General features: G+C 36.0%; 1 protein-coding gene across 4 annotated transcripts in view; it reads right to left on the reverse strand.

Moving 5' to 3' along the window:
• lrig1 (leucine-rich repeats and immunoglobulin-like domains 1) overlaps positions 1–25,824 on the reverse strand; it is a 76,493-nt gene that overhangs the window by 1,646 nt on the left and 49,023 nt on the right. For 2 of the 4 annotated variants that reach the window (XR_015502513.1, XR_015502512.1), the window contains 11 exons: positions 25,216–25,359; positions 20,868–20,948; positions 17,002–17,073; positions 15,066–15,137; positions 14,410–14,573; positions 12,020–12,340; positions 9,715–9,996; positions 5,188–5,619; positions 4,974–5,105; positions 4,201–4,398; positions 1,033–1,765 (listed from right to left, as the gene is read on the reverse strand). Coding sequence is in view for 2 of the 4 variants with exons in the window: in XM_087273571.1 (XP_087129697.1) it covers positions 1,578–1,765; positions 4,201–4,398; positions 4,974–5,105; positions 5,188–5,619; positions 9,715–9,996; positions 12,020–12,340; positions 14,410–14,573; positions 15,066–15,137; positions 17,002–17,073; positions 20,868–20,948; positions 25,216–25,359 (2,086 nt within the window). In the remaining 2 variants the exon portion in view is untranslated. Of the gene's footprint in view, positions 1–395; positions 1,766–4,200; positions 4,399–4,973; positions 5,106–5,187; positions 5,620–9,714; positions 9,997–12,019; positions 12,341–14,409; positions 14,574–15,065; positions 15,138–17,001; positions 17,074–20,867; positions 20,949–25,215; positions 25,360–25,824 lie in introns of those variants that run through there. The other 2 variants (XM_087273571.1, XM_087273570.1) reach the window with 1 other exon arrangement.

Raw genomic sequence — 25,824 nt, forward strand, 5'->3', positions numbered from 1 at the left:
GTAATGGAATGGGATACTGCACGCTGTATGAGCAAATAAACCTCCTCATTTCACAATGTGTGCATCTGTGGTCCTTCACCGACTCGGTCGGTGCAGAGAATAGTGTCAAACAGCCTGTATAGACTATCTTGTTGCAAAATACGTCGAAAATCCTACATGATGGTAATAGGTTGATTGTTAGGTGTTTAAATACTACACTTCAATAATTCGAATAAAATCAGCATACTCCACATCTTACTCCAATTTCTGTTTATTTTGATTATGACCTTTGGATTAAATTAATCAAAAATCACTGTTTACATGGTAGACTCTGAATCAGAGTATTGTCTTAATTATTAAAATCGGATTATTGGTGTCCATGTAAACATACTGTCATTTAGCAGACGCTTTTGTCCTTTTTGTTTTGGGCTTTGAGTTTCAATTTCAATTCTATATTAAAAAAAATAGAGGTTCCATATAAAATGTTCAACTCATATTTCGTGGATTTTGTTTATAACAATTAAGCACTTTTTCATTTCATTTTCCTGCTAAAGCAATAATCTGCCACAAGTCGACTTTTTAAAAAGTATGTGCTCAAAGTACTCACCATTCACTATGGGTTAAGTTAAAATGTTATTTTAAAAATATGTTGAAACTGTTGATTATAATTGCTTCTAACATATATTTTAGTAACAGTGAGTCAGTAAATAAAAAAAAAACTAATTGAATAAAAGAGCATCCGAGGACTGTTTATTTTTGTTTTTTAGATTAACACTCATGAGCACTGCATTTATTTAATAAAAACTTAAGTAAAAGAAGTTCAAAAGAACTTAAATCCTTCAGTAAAAAAGTATTTACTGTCTCGTTTGATTTATTTTATGTATCTATGCCAAAAAAAGGCAAATGACCTCCTCAAATCTGAACTGTGGAATTGTTCACAATTTAAAAAAAGACCTAATATTCATTACTTTTCTAGTTCTTTTTTCACCACCTATTTATAACCATGGGTACTCTATATCTCATGTTTAACCTGGAATATTCCTATAATCCGACCAATTTAAACTTATATTAACTTCAAGTGCGTGACAAATTTCCCATTTTTGTGAAAGGTAACACAACACCGACATCTCCAGACAAAAACCAAGCTTGTGGCAATAAGGCACTGCTTATAAAACTGGGAAAAGCAGGAGAGATCTTTAAAAAAAAACAAGAATCACTCTGATCTCACCATGCACCGAATAGTCCGACACTCGTTTGTAAAAGTTACAGTATACATACATTCATATCTTTATATATGAAAACTCTTATGTACAGCTCCAAGCCCGACGTTATAGCACTCTGTCATATATTTTGCATGCGTCAAATGCAAATCACATTTCTGAAGTGTGAATGAAGCCTCCCTGAGGAGGATTTATACCTATATACATCAATAACGCTCGTATGGGACGTCGTCATCGCCCCGTTCAAGCTTTATAACCTTCAAACTCCGGACGCCCCTAATTCTGTTCAGAAAATCGGGGCGGGTTTTTTCTGCGCCCCTCAGTGTGAGGTAGCAGTTCTCAGTGCAAAAGGATGTCAAGAAGAGGCTTGGTGTGGCGTTAGTCGCTGTCCCGCCTAAAGGATTGGCTCTGGTTTAGAGCTGAACTGGGCGCGTGTGTGTGTCCGTTGGGTAATAGAGTCTGTGTGAGCTCTGACCCAATGTCACAGTCCTCAGACAGCAGTTTTACTGGCCGATGGTACGACTCCTCCAGTGACAGTGGTGTGTCTGACTTGTTCACCAACAATCCTGAGAGAAAGCAGAAAACACACAATGTTAGTGTTGTGATATAGTGTCAATTAGCCTCTTTCACACACCGTTACCAGTAAATATCCGAGAAATTACCAGAACCACTTTACCGGTAAATTCAAATATGTGCTGTTTACACAGGCAAGGACATTCTGGAACTTATGCGGAAACAACCATTCACACATCTATTCCAAAATATGGGTAAATTCTGACATCACTAGTCAAAAATCAGCTCTAAACGTTTGCGCTTTTTCTAGATGGTTTCACTTTTATTTCAAACTTTAGCATTCATGTAGCTACTTTTGTTCCAGAATGGCACAAATAACTTGGAAAAAATCCATTAATGTTACTATCCGAAGGCAGAGGCGCTAACCACAGCTAAAAACAGCTTTGTTGACTCATTTGACGACATTACAAATTGTGAACACTTTCGCATATCAAATAAGCATTTGAGTTTCTACTGCAGCTTGTTATATACTTTTTTAAAATGAAAGACCATTGGTGTTGTAGGCTACTCAAATCTGATTCACAGGAGCGCTTCTTTACATGCACATGCAGAGCTGGCAGGTAAACTCACAGCGGTTTATCATAGGCATTTATCAATCATTTTGTTCACAGTTGGCACTAAGAAGGAACATATAAACATTATATGACTATCAAGCAGCAGCCTAATGTCTCTGAAGGATTTAGAGTATTTTAATTTCTTAAAATCGTGGATGTAAATTCGTCTGATTGGTCGTAGTAGAAGTCCACGTCAGTAAATAAATGTGATGCACTCTTTCTGGCAACTTTCCTTCTACATTTACACAAAGCATTCCAGGAAATTACCAGAAATGTTACAACTTCTCTTTACGGAAAATTGCCGAAATTAATTTACCGGTGTTGCTGGTAATTTTTCGGAAATGTCTGTATATGTGAAAGGGGCTATTGTGTTATTTTGCCGCAGCACTGCTATTTTTTATTTATTTTCTCGCAGCCCCATGAGCAAAATGCAACCTGCAGGTTAATGATGACACGTAACTATCATTAGACCCCAAACAGCGGCACCTTAGTGAATATAAGAATTTGAATAATTAATATTAATGAATATTTCACCTGCTCGATGAAAATCAGATGATTCACTTCATTAATAAATCTGGCATAACTTGATCAGAAATCTAAAAAGTGGATAAAAAGATTAAGCCATCAATAGAAAGTAATACTGTGGTTAAAAGAGTCTCGCAGATAACAGTGCAATACTTGTTTATTATTCCAAACGCGCCCGCATAACAGCGCCATTGTGGTCCAGTGGTCATCACATTGGGTTACGACACCGCCGATTATTATTATGATTTTTTTTCCCTCCATTTTTAGTGTTATGACATGTAATACTGTTTGGGTTACTTATATATATATATATATATATATATATATATATATATATATATTAGTTTTTTTGTGACCACAGTTACAAAGGACTGGATATCTATAAATAATTTTGCATAGAATATATATTCAGAAATTGCAGGAAAGCTTTTTACACTGTTTCTAATTTGCAGGTCAAGCCCAATTAAAGCATAAACTAAAATGCAAAGTCAAAGTATAAGTAGCAGAAGTGAATGAATAGATTTTTCCTACCAGCAAATCTTAATCCAAGTAAAAGAAACTGACAGCAAATATAAAAGCAGACACTTACATGCTATACCACATATACTGCTATATCACTATTGATTAAATCACTGAAGAATATCCAAAAGATAAGTTAGACGTAAGAATCAGGGCCGTGACAGGGACATGACTGTTTTAAATGACTGAAAATGGTTGCCACATTTGTTATAATATCTGTTCTGTTCTCTTGATATGTAATCCAAATACTCGTAGCTTGAAACAGACGGAAATATGACTGGTTTTAAGCTGTGTTTCGAAGGAGATCCCAGTTTAGATGTCATTATGGCCTATTATTTTTTGCCCCCCAGGTCTCCGCACAGTTCATGTGACTAAAAACAAATCGACAAATCAATGGATCTACTGGTAGTGAAGTCAAAATGTAACATCCATGTCAAAGCTGGAACAAAAATGAGTATTTTATTTATGTCGGCTGTCACCAGAAATAAATCATTACTAACCCAAGAAGAATGCTGTGACATGTCAGCAGGAAACGCGTTACTCATAGATTCTAAACATTTTTAATTGATTCCTCAAGTTTGTTTTACAATTCTGTGGCTGGCCGGTTAATGCGTTCAAAAGCTAAACGAAACTGTTGTAAGGAACAAAACTCTAGCTGCGACATCGGTTTATGTTTAAGCTATTACTAAAAAAAGGTTTTACTATGACCACATGTATTGTCATCTTATTAAGCATAATCAGGTAAAGATTGTGCATTCAATGACACTTAAAATATGTTTTTTTTCAGGAAGTATGATTTAGCAAGTCTTGAATTTATTCGTTTTTCTCACCATTTCGGTCACTGTACTGGTTTGATGAGGGTGATATTGTCACCCTGTCGTGGTTGGTGGGAAAGATGGGTGTTTGGTGCGTCTGCTGATACTCCATGCCTGAAGGGGGCGCTAAATCGTGAGGGAGGTAGTTACAGTGTTTGGAGTAGCTGGTGCTGTTTTCCAAGCAGTCTGCGCACACGACCGGCACATCGTAGCCTGAAAGACAGAAACTTGTTTACGACTTACTAAGAAAGTTTAAAGTTGAAATAAGTCTCATTAAACACACATACATAGATACAAGACTATACAAAACAACTTTAGATATATACATTTACATATAATTTGTACCATATACATATGTTTTATATCTAAATATAAATAAAAAAAATCAAATATATGCATGCATGTGTAGATATACACACACACACACACACACACACATATACATACATACATATATATACATACACACACACACACACACACACACACACACACACACACACACACACACACACACACACACACACACAAACACACACACACACACACACACACACACACACACACACACACACAGTGATTGTATTGTACTGTAAATGGAATCTACCTTACATATTTGTAAATTTTCTAAATATTTTGGTACTACTCATTCCACCACATTTTAAACTAACTATATCATAATTTGAATTTTAAAACGGAATGTTTTTCTCCTGCTATTACTCCATATTTAACAAATTTAATTTAATTTCTACAGTAAAGATTTTCTCTGAAAAGCAGGAAAATTGTACCATTGCTTTCTATTCGTCCATTGGGCTGAGATCCCCCATTGGACTCCACTCGTGTACACACGTCCTGTCTTTCTGATAAAGTGCCCTGAGAGGACAGGTAACTGGGAACATCAGGAGGGACAATCGTCTCATCTATAATTGGCAAGAGTAAAAGTTATAGATGAACATCCAGCATCATAAACCAAAATCTTAAAATCTGTGTGAACACACGCACCTGTGTTTACACTGCACTCCTCGCTCTTCTTCCTGGTCTGATAGATAATACACACCCAAACTAGTGAAGTCACCACAATACTGGTGACCACAGCGATGATGATGATGCCTACAGTAACAGTGCTGGGGCTGGTAAAAGGTGCGCAATCCTCAAATCTCTGGTAGACAGTGAGCTGCGAGTGAGCACGTTCGGTGCCGAGCGTATTGGACATCACACAAGTGTAGCGTCCAGCATCCTCTAATGTGCTGCTGCCGATCACCAACAGCTGATTTCCTGGAGTGAAGTGATGACGGTCGCTGGCTCGAAGAGGCTCTTCACCCTTCAGCCAGGTGATGCGAGGTGGTGGACTGCCCAAAGCCTTGCACTGCAGTGCTACAGTTTCGCCTACCACCACATTACGATCCTCCATTTCCTGTGCCAGATGAGGGGTCTCTGCAAGAACGTCACAGGGAATAGTTAGTCAATAACTTAAATGGCAATTGTATAAGAAGTAGTTCGTTTCTAGTGGATGGTTGACCTTTTTTTTTTTTTTTTTTTTTTTACCATGAAAGTCCATGGTGCCCATAAACAACGTTTCAAAATATCTTGTTGTTTAACAACCAAAGAGAAAAGTAAAGTTTTGGAACAAGTTAAGGGTAAGGTAATGATGACAGATTTGTCAATCTGGAAGTGAACTACTCTTTAAGTAACTACTCTTTAAAGGGGACCTACTATGCCATTTTTTACAAGATGTAAAATGAGATGTCCCTACAGTGTACATGAAGTTTTAGCTCCACAAATACCCCACAAATAATGTATTATAACTCTTTGAACCAGTCCATTTAAGGCTTTGATTGTAATTGTAATTTGGGGGGAAAAAAATGTAATTACGATTTGTTTTTGTTTTTTTGACCGATATTGCGATTTGATTTACGAATTAATTCAAGCTTTAAGCCAATTTTAATTTAATTCAAACTACAACTCAATAATCTTTAAGCCGTCTCAATAATTCTGCGATAGCTCTTAAAAATGACCTATTTTTATTTGGTGTCTGTGACTTTAAAACCAAAACATATCTATACTACAAATGCTTCTAAAGTAGCAAATGCCAAAATCCCACTTGTCAGCACTTTCCTGTTTGTTTTCTTTTTTAATTGTGGGCGTAGTTCAGTTGCGCAATTCTGATTGGGCAGAACGAAAGTGTGCTTACTCGGTTAGCTAGATATAAAGCCACGGACAGATCACACAAATTTGGCACAATTTTCTTGACATCCCAGGTGTCGTGGGAAGTCGTAAACAACAAATGAACAACGTTACACAACATTCAATCTTTTCTTCTCGTGTAATGTGGCATAGTTCATGACAACCGTTACCATTACTGAAAGTCTAGCATGTTTAATTTTCTGAAGCATAGCATCGGTTTTGAAGATGTTATTTTTGTTTACATATATACATATAGGTTTTATATTGCAGCCTTATGCGATTAACTAATCGTAACATTTTAAATTGCAATTGCGATTTGATTTCAATAAATCGCACAGCCCTAAGTATAAACAATAACATTAATATATTTTACCTCTAGAAGCTGGTTATATTCACAGACTGTTGCCACACAACCGTGTTTAAACCCCTTTTAAAATGCTTTTTGCATAAAAGGTCCCCTTTAAGTGAACTAATCCTTCCTTATGATCCCTTAATTATGTCTTGCAATAGTGTTTAGTTTACATTACAGTGGCAAATTGTTGATACTTGCTGTTGCAGCTTGCTTAGTGGCATTTCTAATTTAGGGGGAGGTACATTATAAACAAAAACGAATCTAAAGGTGTGCAACATTGAAAAATAAAACTTCTTAGTCCAATTTCTGAACGAATAACTCTCAAGAGCCGATTTATTTTTAGTGAATCAAAAACATTCAGGGAGAGCAGTGTAGTCTTAATTCTGAATAAATGATTCTTATGAACTGGTTCTCTTCCAGTTTGACCAGTATCACAGTGTGATTCATAAAACATGACTCGTGAGCAAGTTATTTCAGTCAATCAAAAACAGTCTAGTTTAAGCTAAATAATGTCTTTCTCAATGTTTTGCCCAAAAGTATGTTAAACCAGTTCATTTTTATTTTACTTTAATAATGTTTGGATTCATATAATTCTTTTCACTGAATCTAAAACATACTGAAAAAACAGTAGTAGTTCTCGAAGGAATCACTCTTAAGAAGAATTAAAAAACAAGGCTCTGTTTAAGCTGATTATACCAAAATATCATATCCTCACTTAAAATGAATATTTGTAGCAATGACTCAGAAACGCACAGAAATACCACTGTGTGAGCCCTCAGCACTTCCTCTACCCCTGTGACCTCATTCCTGACCTTTCACCTTCGAGCCTGCACATAAAGCCCAGCTGCTTCAGATGGGGAAGGGGGAAAATGATTTTACGCAGAACTAAGCAGGGGTTACCAAAATTCACACAGACTAATAAACAAATCCAAATTCCATAATAAAACAAAAAAGTCTTTACATAATGTATTTACATAATATTTAAAGGGGGGTCAAATCAGTTACTTTTGGAGGCTCGATGGGTGTTTATGAGATGCACTGTAATGTGTTCATGCTTGATTGGTTTAAAAAATAAATCACATTCTTATGTTTTTTTTTTTCATATTTCACACCACAGTTTTTGTTTGCCTTAAAATGGTTTGTTGACAGCCTGTTGACTAAGTTCCTTGCTTAAAAATACACAACTGACATTGAGTAGTCTACTTGCCTGGTGTGTTCTGATTCGCTTATTGTCCAGAAACATGTCACATGGGGGGTGGAGTTTATGCAAGTTTTAGGGTTTGTGAGGTTACAAACCAAGGAAAAAGCTTACTGCAGTCCTAACAATCTGTTAATTTAAGACTTTAAAAACCAAATACTTTAACTTCCTTTACATTGACCTTTTGAGCATCATATCTTTTCAAATCTTCATGCTCAAACAGCAACATTACACACAAGTTAAAAAGTAAAACAATGATCAGTGTTGGGTAAGTTTCTTATGTAACTAATAGCTAAATTATCTGATTCAAATTGTAAATGGCTTATTTTTATTATTACTTTGTTAAACACCAATAAATTTCAACAAAGCCACATTGTAATTCACACCCCCAGCATATGTAGTGCCATGAAAGTCCTTACTGTATTTAACATTTACACTTGATCTTGATATTAAAACTTCCATTAGACCATTTTAAACAGTAATATTCTTGGAAGTTTAATTCAAAACTAGTAATATTCAAATGTGGTTTACGAAATATTTAATAAAACAATATGCATTATTACACCAAAAACAAATTTATTCAAGCACTTTAAAGGCCCTGTGTTTGCTTTTAACAGGGTTTCTGCATGTTTTACCAAGTTAAATGTAAGACTTTAAGACATTTTTAAGACCATTATGAAGGAAATCTTTGACTTATATAGGGGTCTATGCTAAAGATATAATTTTTTTTCGAATCTCAGTTCCTGCTCTATCAAGAATGATTCAAATTTATTACATTTATTAATATAATACAATAATAATAATTTAGTTTAAATATATTTAAAAATTAATAAAAATATTTATTCACAAACCCTCTAACCCTTACCAAGAATAGAGCAAAACGTAGCTAAAATTACTTCAGTATTCACTTCAGTACTTTCAGTATACTCCAATTACTTCTACAATAATATTCATTTAATAATAAAAATATAGGTCAGGTCAGTATCCTTAGCAGTAACTAAATGGTGAACTTTTAAGCAAATGTTACTGTAAGGAAACTAATTAAATGGTATTTTTAAATAAGATTGTAAAGTTTGAAGATGAATTGTTGGTGATTGTGTGAGTGTTAATGGGCAGATTGGGTAGCTAAACATGAACTAAGGACAATTAAGACCTGTTAAAAAAAATTAAGACCTACAACATAACATTTCAGTAAATTTAAGACTTTTTAGCTTAACACCCCATTCACATTTGGCGTCAGCATCAACGCTTCCCATTTACTTTAAATGGGTGTAGTCAGGCGTTGTGGAACCGTCAGTGATCAGAGTTCAGAGGCGTTGCTCACTGCATTTCAAGCGCAAACGGAAGCGTCAGCCAATCAGATCCTGTATGCAAATACACCAGCTAGACAGTGGCCTATTGCTGACTGAATTTCATTGGCTGTCGCTTCTATGACGATCGCGTCAGCCCCAACTTCAGACACGCCTTCAGTCAAGCATTGACGCTAAAGCCCCGTATGAATGGGGCGTAAGACTATTTAGCTTTTGAGATTTAGGACATTAAGACTTTAAAACCACATAGACACCCTGTTTAAGGACTTTCCAGGCCTTAAATCCATGTCTGAAATTCAAGTACTTTCATACTACCCTATAATCTGCTTCTCTGAACTGATTTGTTTGATTAGTCTGAATCGGAATCATTGAATTTATGTTTAGTGTAAAATGAATGACAATTTCAGTTCAAAAGTAAATTAATAACTGACTAACTATACGCAACACTAATCATGATCAAGAAGCTCTATAAACGCTAAGCTTACCTAGCACTGTTAAGGTGACGTTGGCGGAGATCATGCCTGCTGTGTTTTTCGCTGTGCAGCTGTAAACACCCATATCCTCTGGCTTCACATCCATGATAAAGAACACATCATCATCAGGCATTACACGCATGCGCCGCTCTCGGGCAGCAGGGAAGTCTGTTCCGCCATCTTTCTGCCATGCCACCTGTGGAGTCGGATGCCCTTCGGCCGCACACTCCAACCGCGCTTTGGTGCCTGTGCGGATGGTGATGTCACGTGGGGTCTTGACGAACGAAGGCAGGACTGTGTGCATAAAGAGGCAGAGGAAAATTAGCCTTAGCAAGGACTATTTTCATAATGTTGCTACATCAGCACTAAACAAGCCCAGCATTCATAGCTGTGACTAACACAATTCGCGATGGGAAATAGCTTGATTTGGACGGGCATGAGACCAAAAATGCCTCAAGACCGTCAATTTGCATCTGTTGCTAGAACTGACAAGGCATGTAATCCAAGTGCACTGCAAACAGCGGAGAGGCTAAAAAAGGCCCAAGCTGTAGTACGATCAAGCTGAATTTTGCTGAAACAGTTCAAGCAACGTTTGTGCTGAAAGACAAATGATGAGCAACTGTTGCATGATGGGAATTTTGTGCAACTGGTGTGATGATAACAAAAAAATGGCTATGAAATTATTTAATAGTAAAAAAATGTTATTAATTCACATTTCTGTATAAAAGGAATATTTTACATAGTGAAAACTAATAAAACTAACTTCTTTTTGTTATATTTCTGTGTATAAATGAAACAGAATGTTTATTTGAAATATATACATATAAATTTAACAAGTCAATAATATTAACATTTATACATTAGCGAAAATATATTTAAATTATATGTTACAGTATTTTTTTACTGTAACAGTAAGGATATCAGGACTGCAACTAAACCAAGGCTAGTCAGCGCAACTGTCCTCCCCCATAGCTGGACGATAAAGAAGACAGACAGAAGAAAAATCGACGCCATCGAGTTGTGGTGCTGGAGAAAACTTTTGCGCATCCCGTGGAGAGCGAGAATCACCAACAAAGAAGTCCTAGGGTGCATCAAACCAAAGACCTCGCTGGATCTCAAGATTACCAAACAGAAATTATCCTATTTTTGCCATGTCATGTGTCACAATTCACTGGAGAAGACAGCCATGCTAAGAATGGTCAGTGGAAGTAGGAGGAAAGGCTGCCCAAGAACTTGTTGGCTTGATACTGTCAAATCTGATACCAACATGAGCATGTGTGAACTTAAAGAAGTGGTGATTAATAGAACTGTGTGGAGGAGAATGATCCATAGAATGACCGGAAATAGACCTCGAATGATTGGATAATTGATTTGATTTTTTTTAACCATAAACTTTAAGCTATTTTAACTAGTTTTAGCTTTAAACTAAAAGTTCACTAAAACTAAAATAAAAACTGACAAACTAAAACTTTCTAACATTTTTTAATTTAAACACAAAAACAAAAAGCTGGACACTTGTGGATTTTAAGTATAATAAAAAATATACATAATATACATATTACACCAATTGATTATAAATAAATATTGTTTGAATTATATAAATATATTTTCAGCAACAAATACAGTTACTATAACTATAATTCAATATTCATGCAGCTAAAAGTAAACAAAACTGTTATGCAATAATAGTGCATTGGTTGGTCCAGAACTACACTTGGGCCAACCAATCTTTTAATCTTGTAAAATATTTTGAATATTTTTAAATAACTAAATAAATAATAAATATTTAATAAATAAAATAATTATTGTAATTTATATATACCTTGTTTAATCATGAATATTAAATAAATCTTAATCTGAATGTTAATAAATAATAAATTAAAAGATCCACTGGCATTTAAAATGTAATTAAATTACTAATTTCGGTTTTCTGCTTGATGCAAACTGTCACTTTTCAGAAGGCCATGAGAATCATAGCGAAAAAGGAATATCAATCGTTACAATCTCTCTGAGCAATCAGTTCTTGACAAAGCTATTAAACCAGTAGCTGACCCCTCGTATAGCTTAATTTGTGAGTTTGGGTTACCGCCTTCTAGTCAATGATTTTAAGAAATCTTTTTACCTACATCAGACTTTTAAATATGTAATATTTGTGTTGATGATTGAATGTTTGTGTTGATTTGTGTTGTCTGTTTTTGTTTAGTGTATGCAAGTATGGGCCTAGCGCCCAAGTCAGATTTCCCCATTGGGAACAATAAAGTGTAAAACAAACAAATATAAATGGAGCAGTACACATAGTCAGTTTGGTCTAAAGTACCGTTTACAGTGACGCGGGCCTTGTTGGAGTAAGAGGAGCCGAAGTGATTGCTGATGATGCACTGGTATCGTCCCTCATGGTTGAAGGTGACGTGTCGAAGGTGAAGGATCGTAGTGTACTCCATCACTCCTCCATCGCTGGCCCGCACATGGGCAAAGTTCTCCACCTCAGCCTGGCGGAGTGTCTCCTGGTCCTTTAGCCAGGTGAAGGTCATGGGAGAACTGCTGCTGCTGGCAGCAGTACAGGTCAGACGCACGTCTTTACCCAATACTGCAGCTGTGGTGACTGGGTGAACCGTGATCTGGGGTTTGGGAAGGTCATCTGGAGAATAGTACATGGAGAGACATTTAACACACTTCAAAGTGAGTCACTGTAGATTCATAATTCATCACCATTTATTTTTTGATAAATTTTTTTGGTTAGCACTTTTTAATAACTACACACTATAAACCATTTATTAAGCATCAGCAAATAGTGAATTCATGTGTTAAGCATTAACTCTACATTAATAAACATTATAAAACAGTTTATAACTAAAGCTACAAATGCTCTATTCTTGAATTAGAAGCACATTTATAATGTGCTTAATAACTGCACTTTTATCTTCTTTCATCTAAAGTGAAGACTATTTATGCTTTATAAATCCCTTATAAATGACAAAGGCTCAGTTTTATTCTAAACAGGAAAAAAGAAAATAAACGACTTTATTTATTCCCATTCGTTTGAAGATACACAAATGAAACTGTACTTCAATTGAACAATAAATCTTTGCAACCTAATCTAAAATAAAATTACAAACATCACATCCTATTATATAGTTAAATTGTTATATTGTTGTTGTTTTATACAATTTTATGTTGTATTTTGACACTCCTGTCATTCAGCAATGTTTAAACTTTACAGTAATTTTACTTTTTAGATAAGATTGCAAAGATTATAAAGCATACGAGCATTTAATCATCATTTATAAGGGATTTATAAAGTATAAATAGTCCTCACTTTAGATTAGGTCACAAAACAGCATGAAGTTGAGTTAATAAAGCATTTATTAACATACATAGTAACCATTAATATATGCCTGAACAATAATATGTATAAACATTGATTTTAATAGTTTATTCATCATTTACTCACTCATTCTGAATGATCTTAAAAACCACCAACTATTCTTAAATACAAATGGTTTGTAAATAATGCAATACGTCATTTAGTATTGAAAAGTAAATCATTCACACAGTATGACAATACAATTATTAAGCAAAGTATAAATGTGGTTCTAAGTCAAGAAAAGAGCATTTATAGCTGCAGTTATAAACTGCTTACTAACGTTTATTAATGTAGAGTTAATGCTTAACAGATAATGAATTCACCATATGCTAATGCTCAATAAATGCTTCATAGTGTGTAGTTATTATAAAGTGTTACCAGTTTTTTGCATGAACAATTTTGACGATGATAGTGCACTAAACAAAAATAAGCTAATGTAGGTGTTCGCACCAATAAACAAGCTGGTTTGACACACTGCATTAAAATTTAACAGACCAATGAGATTGCAGCTTATGTTCACATGCCTTTAGCTGCTGAACTTACAATGAAACATCTATATTAAAGACTGTTTTGTTTGTACATCATTTGGCTGATTATAAAAACTATGTGGCGATTATTTATTTTCTGTATGTTCACCACATTTTCAAAATTAAGAATTGATAACAAGAGATTGCCAAAAACCCCTCTAGAGAAACCTTTGGTTCTGTATTAAGTCAATTCTAAGTGAACTTATTTAACTTAAATATCGACTTAAATGAACAACTTTAAATCAACATTGAGCCATAATCATTAATTTGCCATAATATCACATCTAGGAAGGTTTCTACCCAAAGTTTATCAATAAAACTCTTAGAACCATCTACTTTTATTCACATCTATGTTCTGGAGGCTTTTAAACAAGGATTTGTTCGTACATAATTTGGCTGAATATTTACAGCAGTTTTTACAAAAAAAAAAAAAAAAACTTTAGGAAATTATTTATTTTCTGGCTGTTTGCTATAATTGAGAGAAGCTATCCATTTTTGAAATTATAGGTTGATAAAAAGACATTTCAAAAAACCCTCTGTAAAAACCTTTGGCTCTATGTCAAAAATTGAAATTAGTAAGTTGAAGCAGGCATTTTGATGTACTTAAAAGTACTCAAATTAGCACATTTAATTAAATATTGCATAATGTTTGCATATTCGACCATTTTATAAATCTTGTAATAGAAAAAAAACGTATCAACTGAGGAAGTGTATTAATACATTTTGTTTTCACCTGCAGTGAAAATAAAGTTAGTTCTTCCTTATTGTGACTTGTTGGTTATGAAATATGCATGTGAGATATATAACTCCACATACCACAAACAAAGCTCTGTGGTGGGGCTTGGTAGATGCTGGTGCCCTTTAGGCTCTCTGGATGGGCACATGTGGCCTGAACACCAGGGTTCAGCCCTCGAGTGAGGAGCCAATCTGGAAACCAGTGCAGCTGACAGTCACACAGAAAACTGTCGCTCTGAATATGACTGCAGAGAAATCAGTAAAAACTTCAACCTAATGCAAATTATTTGATTAATGTGCACATTTTATTCACACAGGAAAATGACAAACATGACTTTAACATACACTGTGGATGTATAATGCTCTGTTTTTACAATAATTTAATATTAGCACAATGTCATTTTTATGGAAAATGTTGGCAAGCATTTTAGTAAGAAATATATAAATTTAATATATTAAAGAATATATTATTTTATTAATAAGTAACACTGATTACTGTTCAAAATGTTTCTAAAATAATTTAATTTGAACAAAAACAAATACATAATAAAAAAACAAATAACAATAATAACAAAAAAATAAAAAAATATTGAAATGAATAAGTAAATAAATTACTTAATGTCTAAACATGTATAATAATTCACAATAACTTCTACTATCAGCCAAAACATTTGTCATGTCAAGAAACATGATCGGATGACGAGTGTGTGCATGTGAAAAGGTTTACTGAGACTCACAGGTAGCGCAGGTTCTTCATCTTGCTGAATGCCTCGGGTTGGATGGAGCGGATGGCATTTTCCCCTAAATTCCTGTTGAGAGATTAAACAGGGCCCTCAGGCGTGACAGAAAGAGGACATGCGAATGTTCACATACAGCTGCAGTGCTCTAGTGTGCAGATATCGTAGCCTATTTTTATACAGGATAACTTCCAACAAGGTGGAAAGATCCAAATATCGGACAGAGTTACAGAGTCTGGAGAAGTGCTTAAAGTCAATTATCTTTTTTATGAAACTGACCATATGGCCCATAATTCAATAGCATTGGTTACTGTTAATATTTATCTTGTAAATTGTGTTTAATTATTTTTTTTTGAAGAGAAAGTTCAAATGAAAACAATTTATGAAGAAATAAAAACAATTTTAAGGATTTGTAAATGTTTTTACTCTTCACTTTTGATTTGTTTCATCCATTTTTGCCTATTAAGATTTGATTTCTTTAGCAAAAAATATAAATAATTAGGACTGCACCAATACCATTTTATTGGAACCAATCAGATCCCGATACCAAAATTCTGAGAATCGATCGATACTGATCCGATCCCGATACTGTGCCATTAACTAGTCTGGTAAATAAAATATTAATATAAATAAAATTACAGTAAAATATTCGGTTTCAGAGTAGCCTGTATTAGGCTAAATTATTTTTTCTTTTAATGGCAATCCATATTGCACCCGTCAGTTTCACTTATAATAATTATGTCAACTACTTCAATCAGTATGAGCCATGCTTTACAAACTTTCAAGCCAATGCATGAATGAATCGCTTGATACATCACTGAAACACAACACGTAGCCCTCCTGCATCTGCAGACACTTCCAAAAGGGAAGAAATCAGTGCGTTGAGCATCTGTCCAATGTATTATTGAGCTTTTTCTAATATAAAATTTAATTTAGGACTACATTGTATGTGAAAAGCAGGTACTAACCGTCTCTACTCCAGTGTTGCGAATGGGGACTCCGGATATAACAGACACAGTGCAACATGATTTAGAAACAGGAGTGAAATCCTTTTTGCAGGTTTAAAATGAAGTTATTTAATGCAAAACTAAATGTATTTCTCCACTGATTATTTATATTAACAGAAACAAATAGTTTTGGAAAATTTTTTGTGTTGCCATAAACGCGACACACAGTTTAAATTGTGAATGAATGGAGAAGGATTGACAGGCGCAGTGACGGGAAGCTCTGAATTGAACATGAATTTAAGCACTTTAACATTCATCTGTACTTCACAATTAACTATAGAATGGCTTCAGGACATTTAGGATATAGTAGGCCTACATGACAACTTTCTAGTGCCTTATAATAGGCTACCTTCATGGCTTTTGTTGGCTTATAAATTACACAGAATATAGCGCATGTGCAACATCGGATTTGGTTCGGTTGGACCAGCTGGCCAATACCGAACTAGCAAAAATATGCAGTATCGAACCGATATCTGATCCAAGTATCAGGATCGGTGCATCCCTATAATTCATACTGCCTCTAAACTTTTATATAAAAGTATACATGCATAAAAATATGAGTACATTTAATTTATATCATTATTATTTATTTATACTGACAAAAAAATGTACAATTTAAAATGTTATTGGTTCCATATCATTAGTCTATAATCACAATCGTTAAAAGAAAACTGTACATTTGATCATTATTATTTTATCATTTATTGTCTAGAGAAGTCCTAAAAAAATTCCGTTTCTTGTATGAAATGGACCATATGCTCAATAACTGTGTTCCTGCGCAAGTAAAAGCGAGACAAGAGCAACTGGCCTTGCAAACCACCCCGTCCTCTCCTTTTACAAAGACACTATTAAATTGCTAGCAGCCCTCTTAAGCATTTACTTTTGGCAGCCGCTGCTGTAGGGGCCGAAAGGCATTGTGGGATACTCACAGGTGCTCCAGAGCCTCCAGGCCAGAGAAGGCTTTCTTGGCCACCGACTTGATCTTGTTTCCAAACAGAGTTCTGCCGTTTCCAGACACCCAGGGTGAGAAAAACCAGAGGGAAGAGAGAGAGAGAGAGAGAGAGAGAGAGAGAGAGAGAGCACAATTAGTTGGACTGAATCTGATAAGAAAGGGGGATTGTGGGATTGGAAATCCGAACTGTGTAGAGATTAGGAAGGAGGGTGAGGAATCGGGGCCCGCCGCAGCTCTTCAAAGCGCACTTTTATCTTTATTAGAATTTAATAGCGATGACAGGGTGGAGCCTGGAGCTCCAGGTCACATGAAAAGGAGCTTCAGTGCTTGCAGGACGACACACGGCTTGTAAGGTAATAAAAGTGGCCTTGTCAAGACTGCGGTTCAAACCCCTTGTAGGAGATAATCCTGCTTGCGCTTCAAAAGCAGCCCTGTGCACCACAGGATGGCGAAGGAGAACAAGCTCCTTGGAGGACATGATTCCCATTTTAAAGGGAAATAAGAACCTGATTAGTGCACTTCCTGCCCAAGAGGGCTCAAGAGTGCTCAGTCATCACCCTGATATCCTGAACCCCTTCATAAGAACCAGATCTGACACCTGACAATGCTGTTGTTCCAAATAGGATATTGGTGGATTTTGACCCACGGTAATGAGGTGTGTGCATGGCTGCTGCATGATGGGATAAATAAGATATCATATAAGATAAAAGTACAGCTGATACTTAGCATTATATAATTTCATAAAAGTAATATGAATTATAAATATGAATAAAGATATACATTAAAATAAAACATATATATTAAAAAAACTAAAATTCCCTTTTTCTGTTGTCTATTCTAGTTTTAATCTGATCCAGAACCAATAACACCATTCTATTTTATATTTACTTGTATCAGGATTTCTGCAGGATCACAAAGTTAAATTTAAGACTTTTTAAGAGCACTGTGAAGCAAATTTCAGACTTATACAGGCTGAATGCTAAGGATTTTTCCTAACGGCATGGTTGGTCCAAAGAGAAAGATTTGAACTTGCCTCATCAAAACAATTCTAATTTTAATTCTTAAATTAAAATTGAATTGTAATTCCCCATTTTAAATGTGTCAAAACAAACAAAATCTAGTTAAAATATTTACAAGTAAAAAAACATCTATAATAAACTACAATTATGCACAACCGCTTGGCTTAAAAACATAGAGCCTTTAAACAAAAGTTATTGTAAGAAAAATAATGACACTTTATTTGAGGTAAATAGAGTTAAATATTTAACCTTTGTTAAGTGGATTATTGGTGATTGATCAGCCCAATTGGGTAACTTTACATAGACAGAGGAAAATAAAGACCTGTTTAAAATGATTTAAGAACTAACTTTCAGTTTTTAAAATTTAATGCATTTTAAAACTTTAAGACACAGAGGACTCCCTGTTTTATGCAAAATAAAATTAAATAAACTTGTATGATAATATATGACATCCATTTCCCACATAGAAATCTAATATATGGCAATATATAGTAATTACATTTGTGGACATGTAAAATTTTATATTCATATTTGGATTTTACATATATTAAATATATGAGATATTTTTAGAAATACTGCATACTGGCCACTTTTACATAAATGTATGCACACAAGGGATGCTCTGATCGATTGGCCGAAAATAGGCATCGGCCAATAATCACATTTCAAGACTCGAACCGTACTCGCTGATCTGGCCGATCTCATAAACCGATCACAAGTGTTTGTTTACAAGTTTATAACCTGGGTTATACATTCACAGCGCTACAACACGTGAGCAATGTTTCCAAATTGCATTGGAGTTAATTTTTCTTACAATTTTTCTTGTCTGTTTTATGTATAGGCATGGGCCGGTATAAGATTCTGACGGTATGATAAACTAAGGTAAAATATCATGATTTCACGGTATTGTGATCACTGCTCTATAATACGCTGTTTTTAAACATCTGGATATTTAAATAATATTTTGGAGCAGTAGCTAAACGCATCAGGCTAAATAATTCAATTGAATCATTGACTTCTGCTATCTTCATTTGTTTCAAAAACACAGATTTCTTTACAATTTAAATTGGCGTCTTTGGATTAGGGTTGGGCCAATTTTTTACCAACTAAGTTTGTCGACGCCAGTATTACAACACAGATCACTGTGAAATTCTCTGAAAATTTTTATGGTTTTAAAACCTTGACTTTTCCAAACCGCGGTATACCTTGAAAACGGTTATCGTCCCATGCCTATTTAACTATTACTGTTTATACAGTTGCTTCCAAACATTACATGTATGCAACATCTTTAATTTGTTCTCTTAAATAAGGTGAAATTTCAAGCAGAGGGAAAATGTGCTTACGCAATGGCAAAGTTATAAAAAGCTTGAAGCATTAGAATCGGTACTTTGTATCGGCTGATCACAATGACAAGGAATCCATACTCAGTATCGGTTTTATAAATCCTGATCAGAGCATCCCTAATGCACACAGCCATAATTGCAATACATGTTATAAATAAATATGACATTTATATATGTAAAATTCAAATAATAACTTGTATGTCATAGTTAATTTGCATGTTCTCCAAGCATCACATTTCTAAATGAATAAATGTAAAATGAATCCAACATTAATTCAGCAGCAGTTGTAGTAAGTTTATAACTTTCATGAGTCATCAAGTTTATTCAATATGTGCTTATGGGAATCAGCCCAGAATGCACAGGCCCAGCCGTGTCTGTCAGCAGACTGATGGTCTATGTGTGTGCAACGGCATCTGTCATCTCCTGAAAAACTAAGACATCACCTCAACTCATCTCCTTCAGCCCCCCCACCATCTCTGAAGCAGCCACCCATCTGCAGGTCAGCCTCTGGCAGCCTTCAGCGCTGGGCTCCCATACCAACCCCATAATTCATTCAAAAAAGCTGTACAGTTCACCTGACGAAACCGTGCTTCCAAATAGAAGCCACCGAAATAGATGCTAACTGGATTTATGGACACTATGAACAGGTGCCGTGAAAAAAATGGCGCACAAATGACAGCCAAATCCAATCATTAATTAATTTTTTTTTTATATATATTAAAGCTTAAGCCACACTCAAACTGTAGGAACGCTCAATGTCATCATTTTGTGCAAACAAAACTGTGCAAGACTTTGATGTTGCGCACATCGCTCTCAAATTCTCTCTCACATATTCCCAGGATGGGTGAATAGGCTTTCTGGCAGGATGGTTGGCAGGATTTGGCCAGGGATGTGCATCAACAGGCGGCTTCCGCAGATTTGCGAACCTCTGCTCCCGTAACAAAAGACACAGAGCAGGGCGTTTGATCTGTGTGAATGCACCCCTCCTCTCTTGCCTACTTCCCATTTTACGCCCTCACTGACTCCATCACAAGAGTGATCTCCTATCACCAATGATGAAAAGTAAGACTTGCCTTTCCAAATCTGCACTTTATGAAGAATGAGCTTGAGGTTATTTGAGGTCTTTATTTGTTTTTGTTTTTTTTACTTGAATTGTATTTATAGTCAATTCTTTTTAAAATTCTATTATTTGTTTTAGTATTATATGCTTTAAACCAAGGGTCTGAGAGTCACACAATTTCAATTCTATGTATGCCCAGTACATGTGGTTGAATTGACAATAACGCAGACTTTGACTTTTTGTCTTTCACATCAAATTGATAATCTTAAGACTGATGCAAAAAAATTAAATAAATAAGAATAAAAACATGGCCTGATTTTGGACTTGGAACTTGGACTCGTCACAGTCACAACTGTTGTAAAAATGTCTTAAATAAAGAGAAAGTCTATGATCAACATAAAAGAAAGAGTGTGACACTCACAGCTTGTTGAGGTTTTCGAGGCCAGTGAAGGCCCCACTGGTGTCCTCAATAGTTCCAGAGATGTCATTGTGGTCCAACTCCCTGCAGAGACAAAAAGAAAGGGATTACAAAAGAAAGAAAGAAAGAAAGAAAGAAAGAAAGAAAGAAAGAAAGAAAGAAAGAAAGAAAGAAAGAAAGAAAGAAAGAAATAACCCCTAAGCCATCTTGGTTACTTATAGTTAAAAGTTCAAGACTTATAGTTAAAAGTTCAAGACCCTGGAATACTTTTTTTTTTAGATTTTAACAGATTTGTTGTGTTGAGCATCAGTTAAGACAATGTTAGCACCTGTCAGCTTTAATTGTGGAGAAAAATGATAATTTTGGATAATTTTAAGCTTTTGTCAGCTAATTTCATCTTCCAGGATTAAATAAATTTTTGAGGCAGAAAAAAATCTTTGATGAAGCGCGCATCTGCTAGTGGAGTAATGACACGTCAGTTTCGCATTATTATTAATAGTGGAGTTTTCTTATCCCATAAGAAGACCTCGCTTCTTAATTATTCATAGGAGCATGTGCTTTCCGAAGGCAAGGCACACCTGCCAAACTGTGAGACCCAATGACTGGGTGAGACCCCGTCCATGCACGGCATGGTTGTTTGTGTTTGTTTCCATGATCCACAGGATTTGTTCCATGTTTTCCCCATGATGCTGTCCGGGCTGATACAGCAAAGCTGTTGGTTTGCAGCAAGCATTTTTGTTAAGAGAGCTGGATGAGAATTAGAGAATAGCGGACTTTGCCTTTTATCGGTTGAGTTTGTTACCATTCAGACACATTGCCTATCTTAGTGCTGCTGTGTTCGCCTATGTTTAAAATTCTACAGATTACCGACAGGGCTAATGGTTGAAATAGATAGGGCAAGAGACCTGCTGCACTGCTCCACTGTCTGGACATTCAGAACCAGGATTGAGGAGAAGAGAAGTCCTCCTCATTTATATTGTTTATATCAAAATTATTATCTTTATAATGATAGAACAAAATGTGGTTACGTGTATATGAAATTACAAATAACATATGTAGCAGGGTGTTAAATTACTGTTTATTTCTTTGCATTTTAACTTTGTAAACTATAAAATCATGGGTCTCCTCACAGATTGTCAGATTATTTGAATATTATTCTGAGGTAGACTTGAACTGAAAGGGGTGGTTAGGGGGATGGGGGGGGGGGGTAACTTTAGGATATATGTTAATAAACTGAAAAAAACTAAAAGATTTATAGTAAAATACAGCTAGAATGCAATGTAAAATACTTTTTAAAGTATCTGTCATTTGCTTTAAATAAATTATTTACTCATCTTTACTTTAATATTTAAAAAGTGTCATGTTTTCAGACAAACTTCAGAGGTTACATAATGGAATAATTAATTTTTAAGTTGGATTGGCAAGTAATATTTTAAAGGTAGAGTAGTAGAGTCAGTTCCTTGTTTATGTGCCACTGACGAACATCTGTCAGTGGCACAGAAGCTGTCCTTGGACACCTGGTTGAAAACAAGAAAGTCCAACAACACTCTCTTTCTTGGTTTCTCTCCCTCTCTTTCTCTCTGCCAACCGGGCACATTCTTTTCTTTGTGAATTGTGACATTAAGGAGTGCAGCAACGCACAGGCAAATGCATGAATAATGTATGACAGCTGAATGCGGCTTGCACAAACACAACTCTTTCTCACAGTTGCACACATACACTCACTCTGACAGCCGTTTGAATCCGTCACCGCACCAACCGTGCTGGCAGGTAAAGGCATATGGGCACATCGTATAATAAAACTCCAGAAAAACCATGAACAAGCCCGGACACTGCCAGGAGCCTGCCTACGCTGGACAGATTCTCTGGCGCAAATGTGTCAACTTAACGGATGTGGCTTGTCTGTTCCTCTAATTTGAATAATCATGCATTTTAACATATTAAAGTGAAACTTGTCTCTTAAACTCCAAAGTACACTGACTTGCTTTCCTGCTTGCTCATAAGCTGCATTACATGAGTTTGTTCCTTCAATAGTGCCAGTGTCTTTCACTGGACCCTCCTGTCAAAGCGATGTAGAGCATGACGAAAAACCAGTCTGTGAAAACCAGTCAGAAGTGATTTGAATGCATGTTAATATGAGGTGGAAAGGTTAATGCGCCTCGGCTTACCACACTGATGGTATCCCTGAACGCATGTTAATAGCATCTCTACTTAACATTACACTAGGGAAAAAGCATAAAAACTTCTGGAAAAAGACACTAGACAAGAATGACACCGTGTAACAACAGGTGTTTGACTAACCAACAGGCACAGGACATCAATATGACATCAGACTGACATTGTGCAACAACATCATAAGGACATTGCATTTTGTTTGGAGATGAAAATCAGGTTAACGTCAAAACCCAACGTCTGGCTGATGTCCATGTTGGACAGATTTTGCATTTTGTTTGCTTTTCAACACAACCTAAAAAAAACAAATATCAATGTCTATTTATGTTACAGCTTGACGTTGTGTGACATGACACTATGACATCACTATGACATCTATAAGACGTTGGATTTTGATTGCCATACCTGACGAATAAATGTCAGTATTTGACATCAATATGATGTTAGATTTTGGTCGCTTTCCAACACAACCTAAAATCAACCAAACATTAACATCATTTTCCGTCCTTATTGGATGTCAAAATAACATTGTCCTTAGATGCTAGCAACTTACATCTAACGTAATATTAACGTCTTATGACATTGTTTGTCTGCTGGGTAAATCCATACTTAAAATATAAAATCACATCAATGGGTACACTATTAGCTTTAGATGCTCAGTCACATTTACTGTTGTAGGGTATGTGTATGCCATATGTACCTAGGGTTAGATAAATAGCAATCATCCTAAAAGTACCATGGTATTACCACATGATTGCATTTCTAAAGGAGTCCTTTGTTTCTATGCTGTTAAAGAAAACTGTTGTCTCTGAACAACAATAAAAGTCTTTTTGAGGTAAGAGGGTGGAGGGGTTGTACCCGTTCTCTCCTGGTCGACAACCGCCCCTTGGCTCTTTCTGTTAGTTTCCCTCCATGCCTGGCTTCGGCTGCCAATTTCCTTTTCTTTCTGGCTGGCTGCTTGTGAATGGACCCCGGCTTGTTAATGACAGCCAGAGGCCCCCAGGCCTGACCCCCACCCCCTCGGCTCAAAGACGGTCCGGTTCTGGTCTTTCACACCCGACCAGGGCTTCTCTCACCCGGCCAGAAGCGCGCACCAATTAAAACCTCCCCTGCTTCTTTTCAACAGGAGCCCCAGAAAGGCACTAAGGCCATGATTAGATTAGAACTGGCTCAGAGGAGAGCAAGTGAGGGAGAGAGAGAGAGAAAAAGGGAATGATATAAAGGAAATCAAGCAAGTAAGACATAAAGGAAAGACAGAACAAAAGAAAACAGAGGCCCTCACAATCACACTTCACATGCCCCTTCCCCCTACTCTCTGCCCACTGCCAGCAGCGCTGAGGACCGTGTTGTGCCTTGGCTTGTCACCCTACTGTGAAAAAGCCTTCATCTAAGAAAGTAAAGGCAGAATTCTTCTCTCTTTTTTTCTTTTGAGACACTCAAAGAGGAAGGGGGGCATGAGGTGGCAGTTGAGACTTTGTGTGTCTATAGAAGTCAGGCTGGAGAGTTGGTCTCCCATAATGCCTTTCACTATGCAAGAAAAAAAGAGGTTGCCTCTTCTTGGAGGCCTTGTGCAGGGTGCACGTGCATCTAACTTTGGTGGGAACCAACAAGGAAACAATGAGGAAAAGAAACCAGAACGCTCTTCTCATCGCACTTAATGGCTAACGGCTACTTAAGCGAATGCCACTAAATCAATCAACACTTCTGCAACACTTTTAATTAATTTAGACACTAAGACAGGTTTTGTTTACCCTTTTCAAGAAGAAAGAACACCGTGGAGAACACAGTAGACCTATTGATTTCAAGGGGGTGTTGCTGAATTCCATTCTGACATCTCCATTTTTTCAGTCTCTTTTAATATTTTTTATCTTTTATTTTAATGATTTTTGTGCAATATTTCTTTTCATTTAAGAATTTTTAGTTTAATATTTATTTTACATGTTTTAATTAAAGATACAGATTGATCTAAATTACAAGGTAAAGTGGAAAACTAAAGTGATCAGTGCAGATGGAACAAGAATGTGGTTCCCTATATGTGCTACATTACTCTCATGTGACAGAGCTGTGGCGTAAATCACTGGCAAGTGAACTCATCGACCACTGTGCCACAGATCTGACACCAAGTGTTCTTCAAATGCACAGTACCCAAAACGTTTTGACACAAGGTAAGGGTACTTACAGTGTGCGCAGGGAGCTAAGGCCTCTGAATGCTCCTTCAGTGATGTGACTGATGGAATTGTGTCCCAAACGCATGGAAATCAGGTTTACCAGCTTGGCAAAACTACCCTCAGACAACTTCGTCAGGTTATTATAAGACAAATTCCTACAAAAGAAAAGGAAAAACAATAATTATGTTAAACATTTGTGTTTTTATATTCTGCAACACATGATTAGCTTTGGCACTTTAGCAATCTTTTCAGAATCCTGCATTTAGTTTATTACAGAACTACAGATTTTCACATCAGTCTATTATACCCAAAATGCAATAACAGCTGCATCATAAACCAATCTGCAAAATCACGGCTGACCACTCAGCTGATACTACAGACAACATCTCCTACCAATAAAGCCTTGTTGCCCCACAACGGAAAAGAGTGTTAGCTACAGAAAGATATCACGTACTAGACGGACATAATATGCTTGACAGGATAGCTCAGTGTTTACACACACATTCACCCAGGTAAGATCAATTTCACTCAGGTACCGATCTTTGTGTAACACTTGGCAGACATATATATGGTGGATTACGCGGTTTTCTTTAACTAGCATCAGGAGAGGTGAGTGAAAA

This window comes from Danio rerio, chromosome 11 (genome assembly GCF_052040795.2).
Source record: "Danio rerio strain M-AB ecotype USA chromosome 11, GRCz13ab, whole genome shotgun sequence".
In the NCBI taxonomy this organism is placed as follows: domain Eukaryota; kingdom Metazoa; phylum Chordata; class Actinopteri; order Cypriniformes; family Danionidae; genus Danio; species Danio rerio.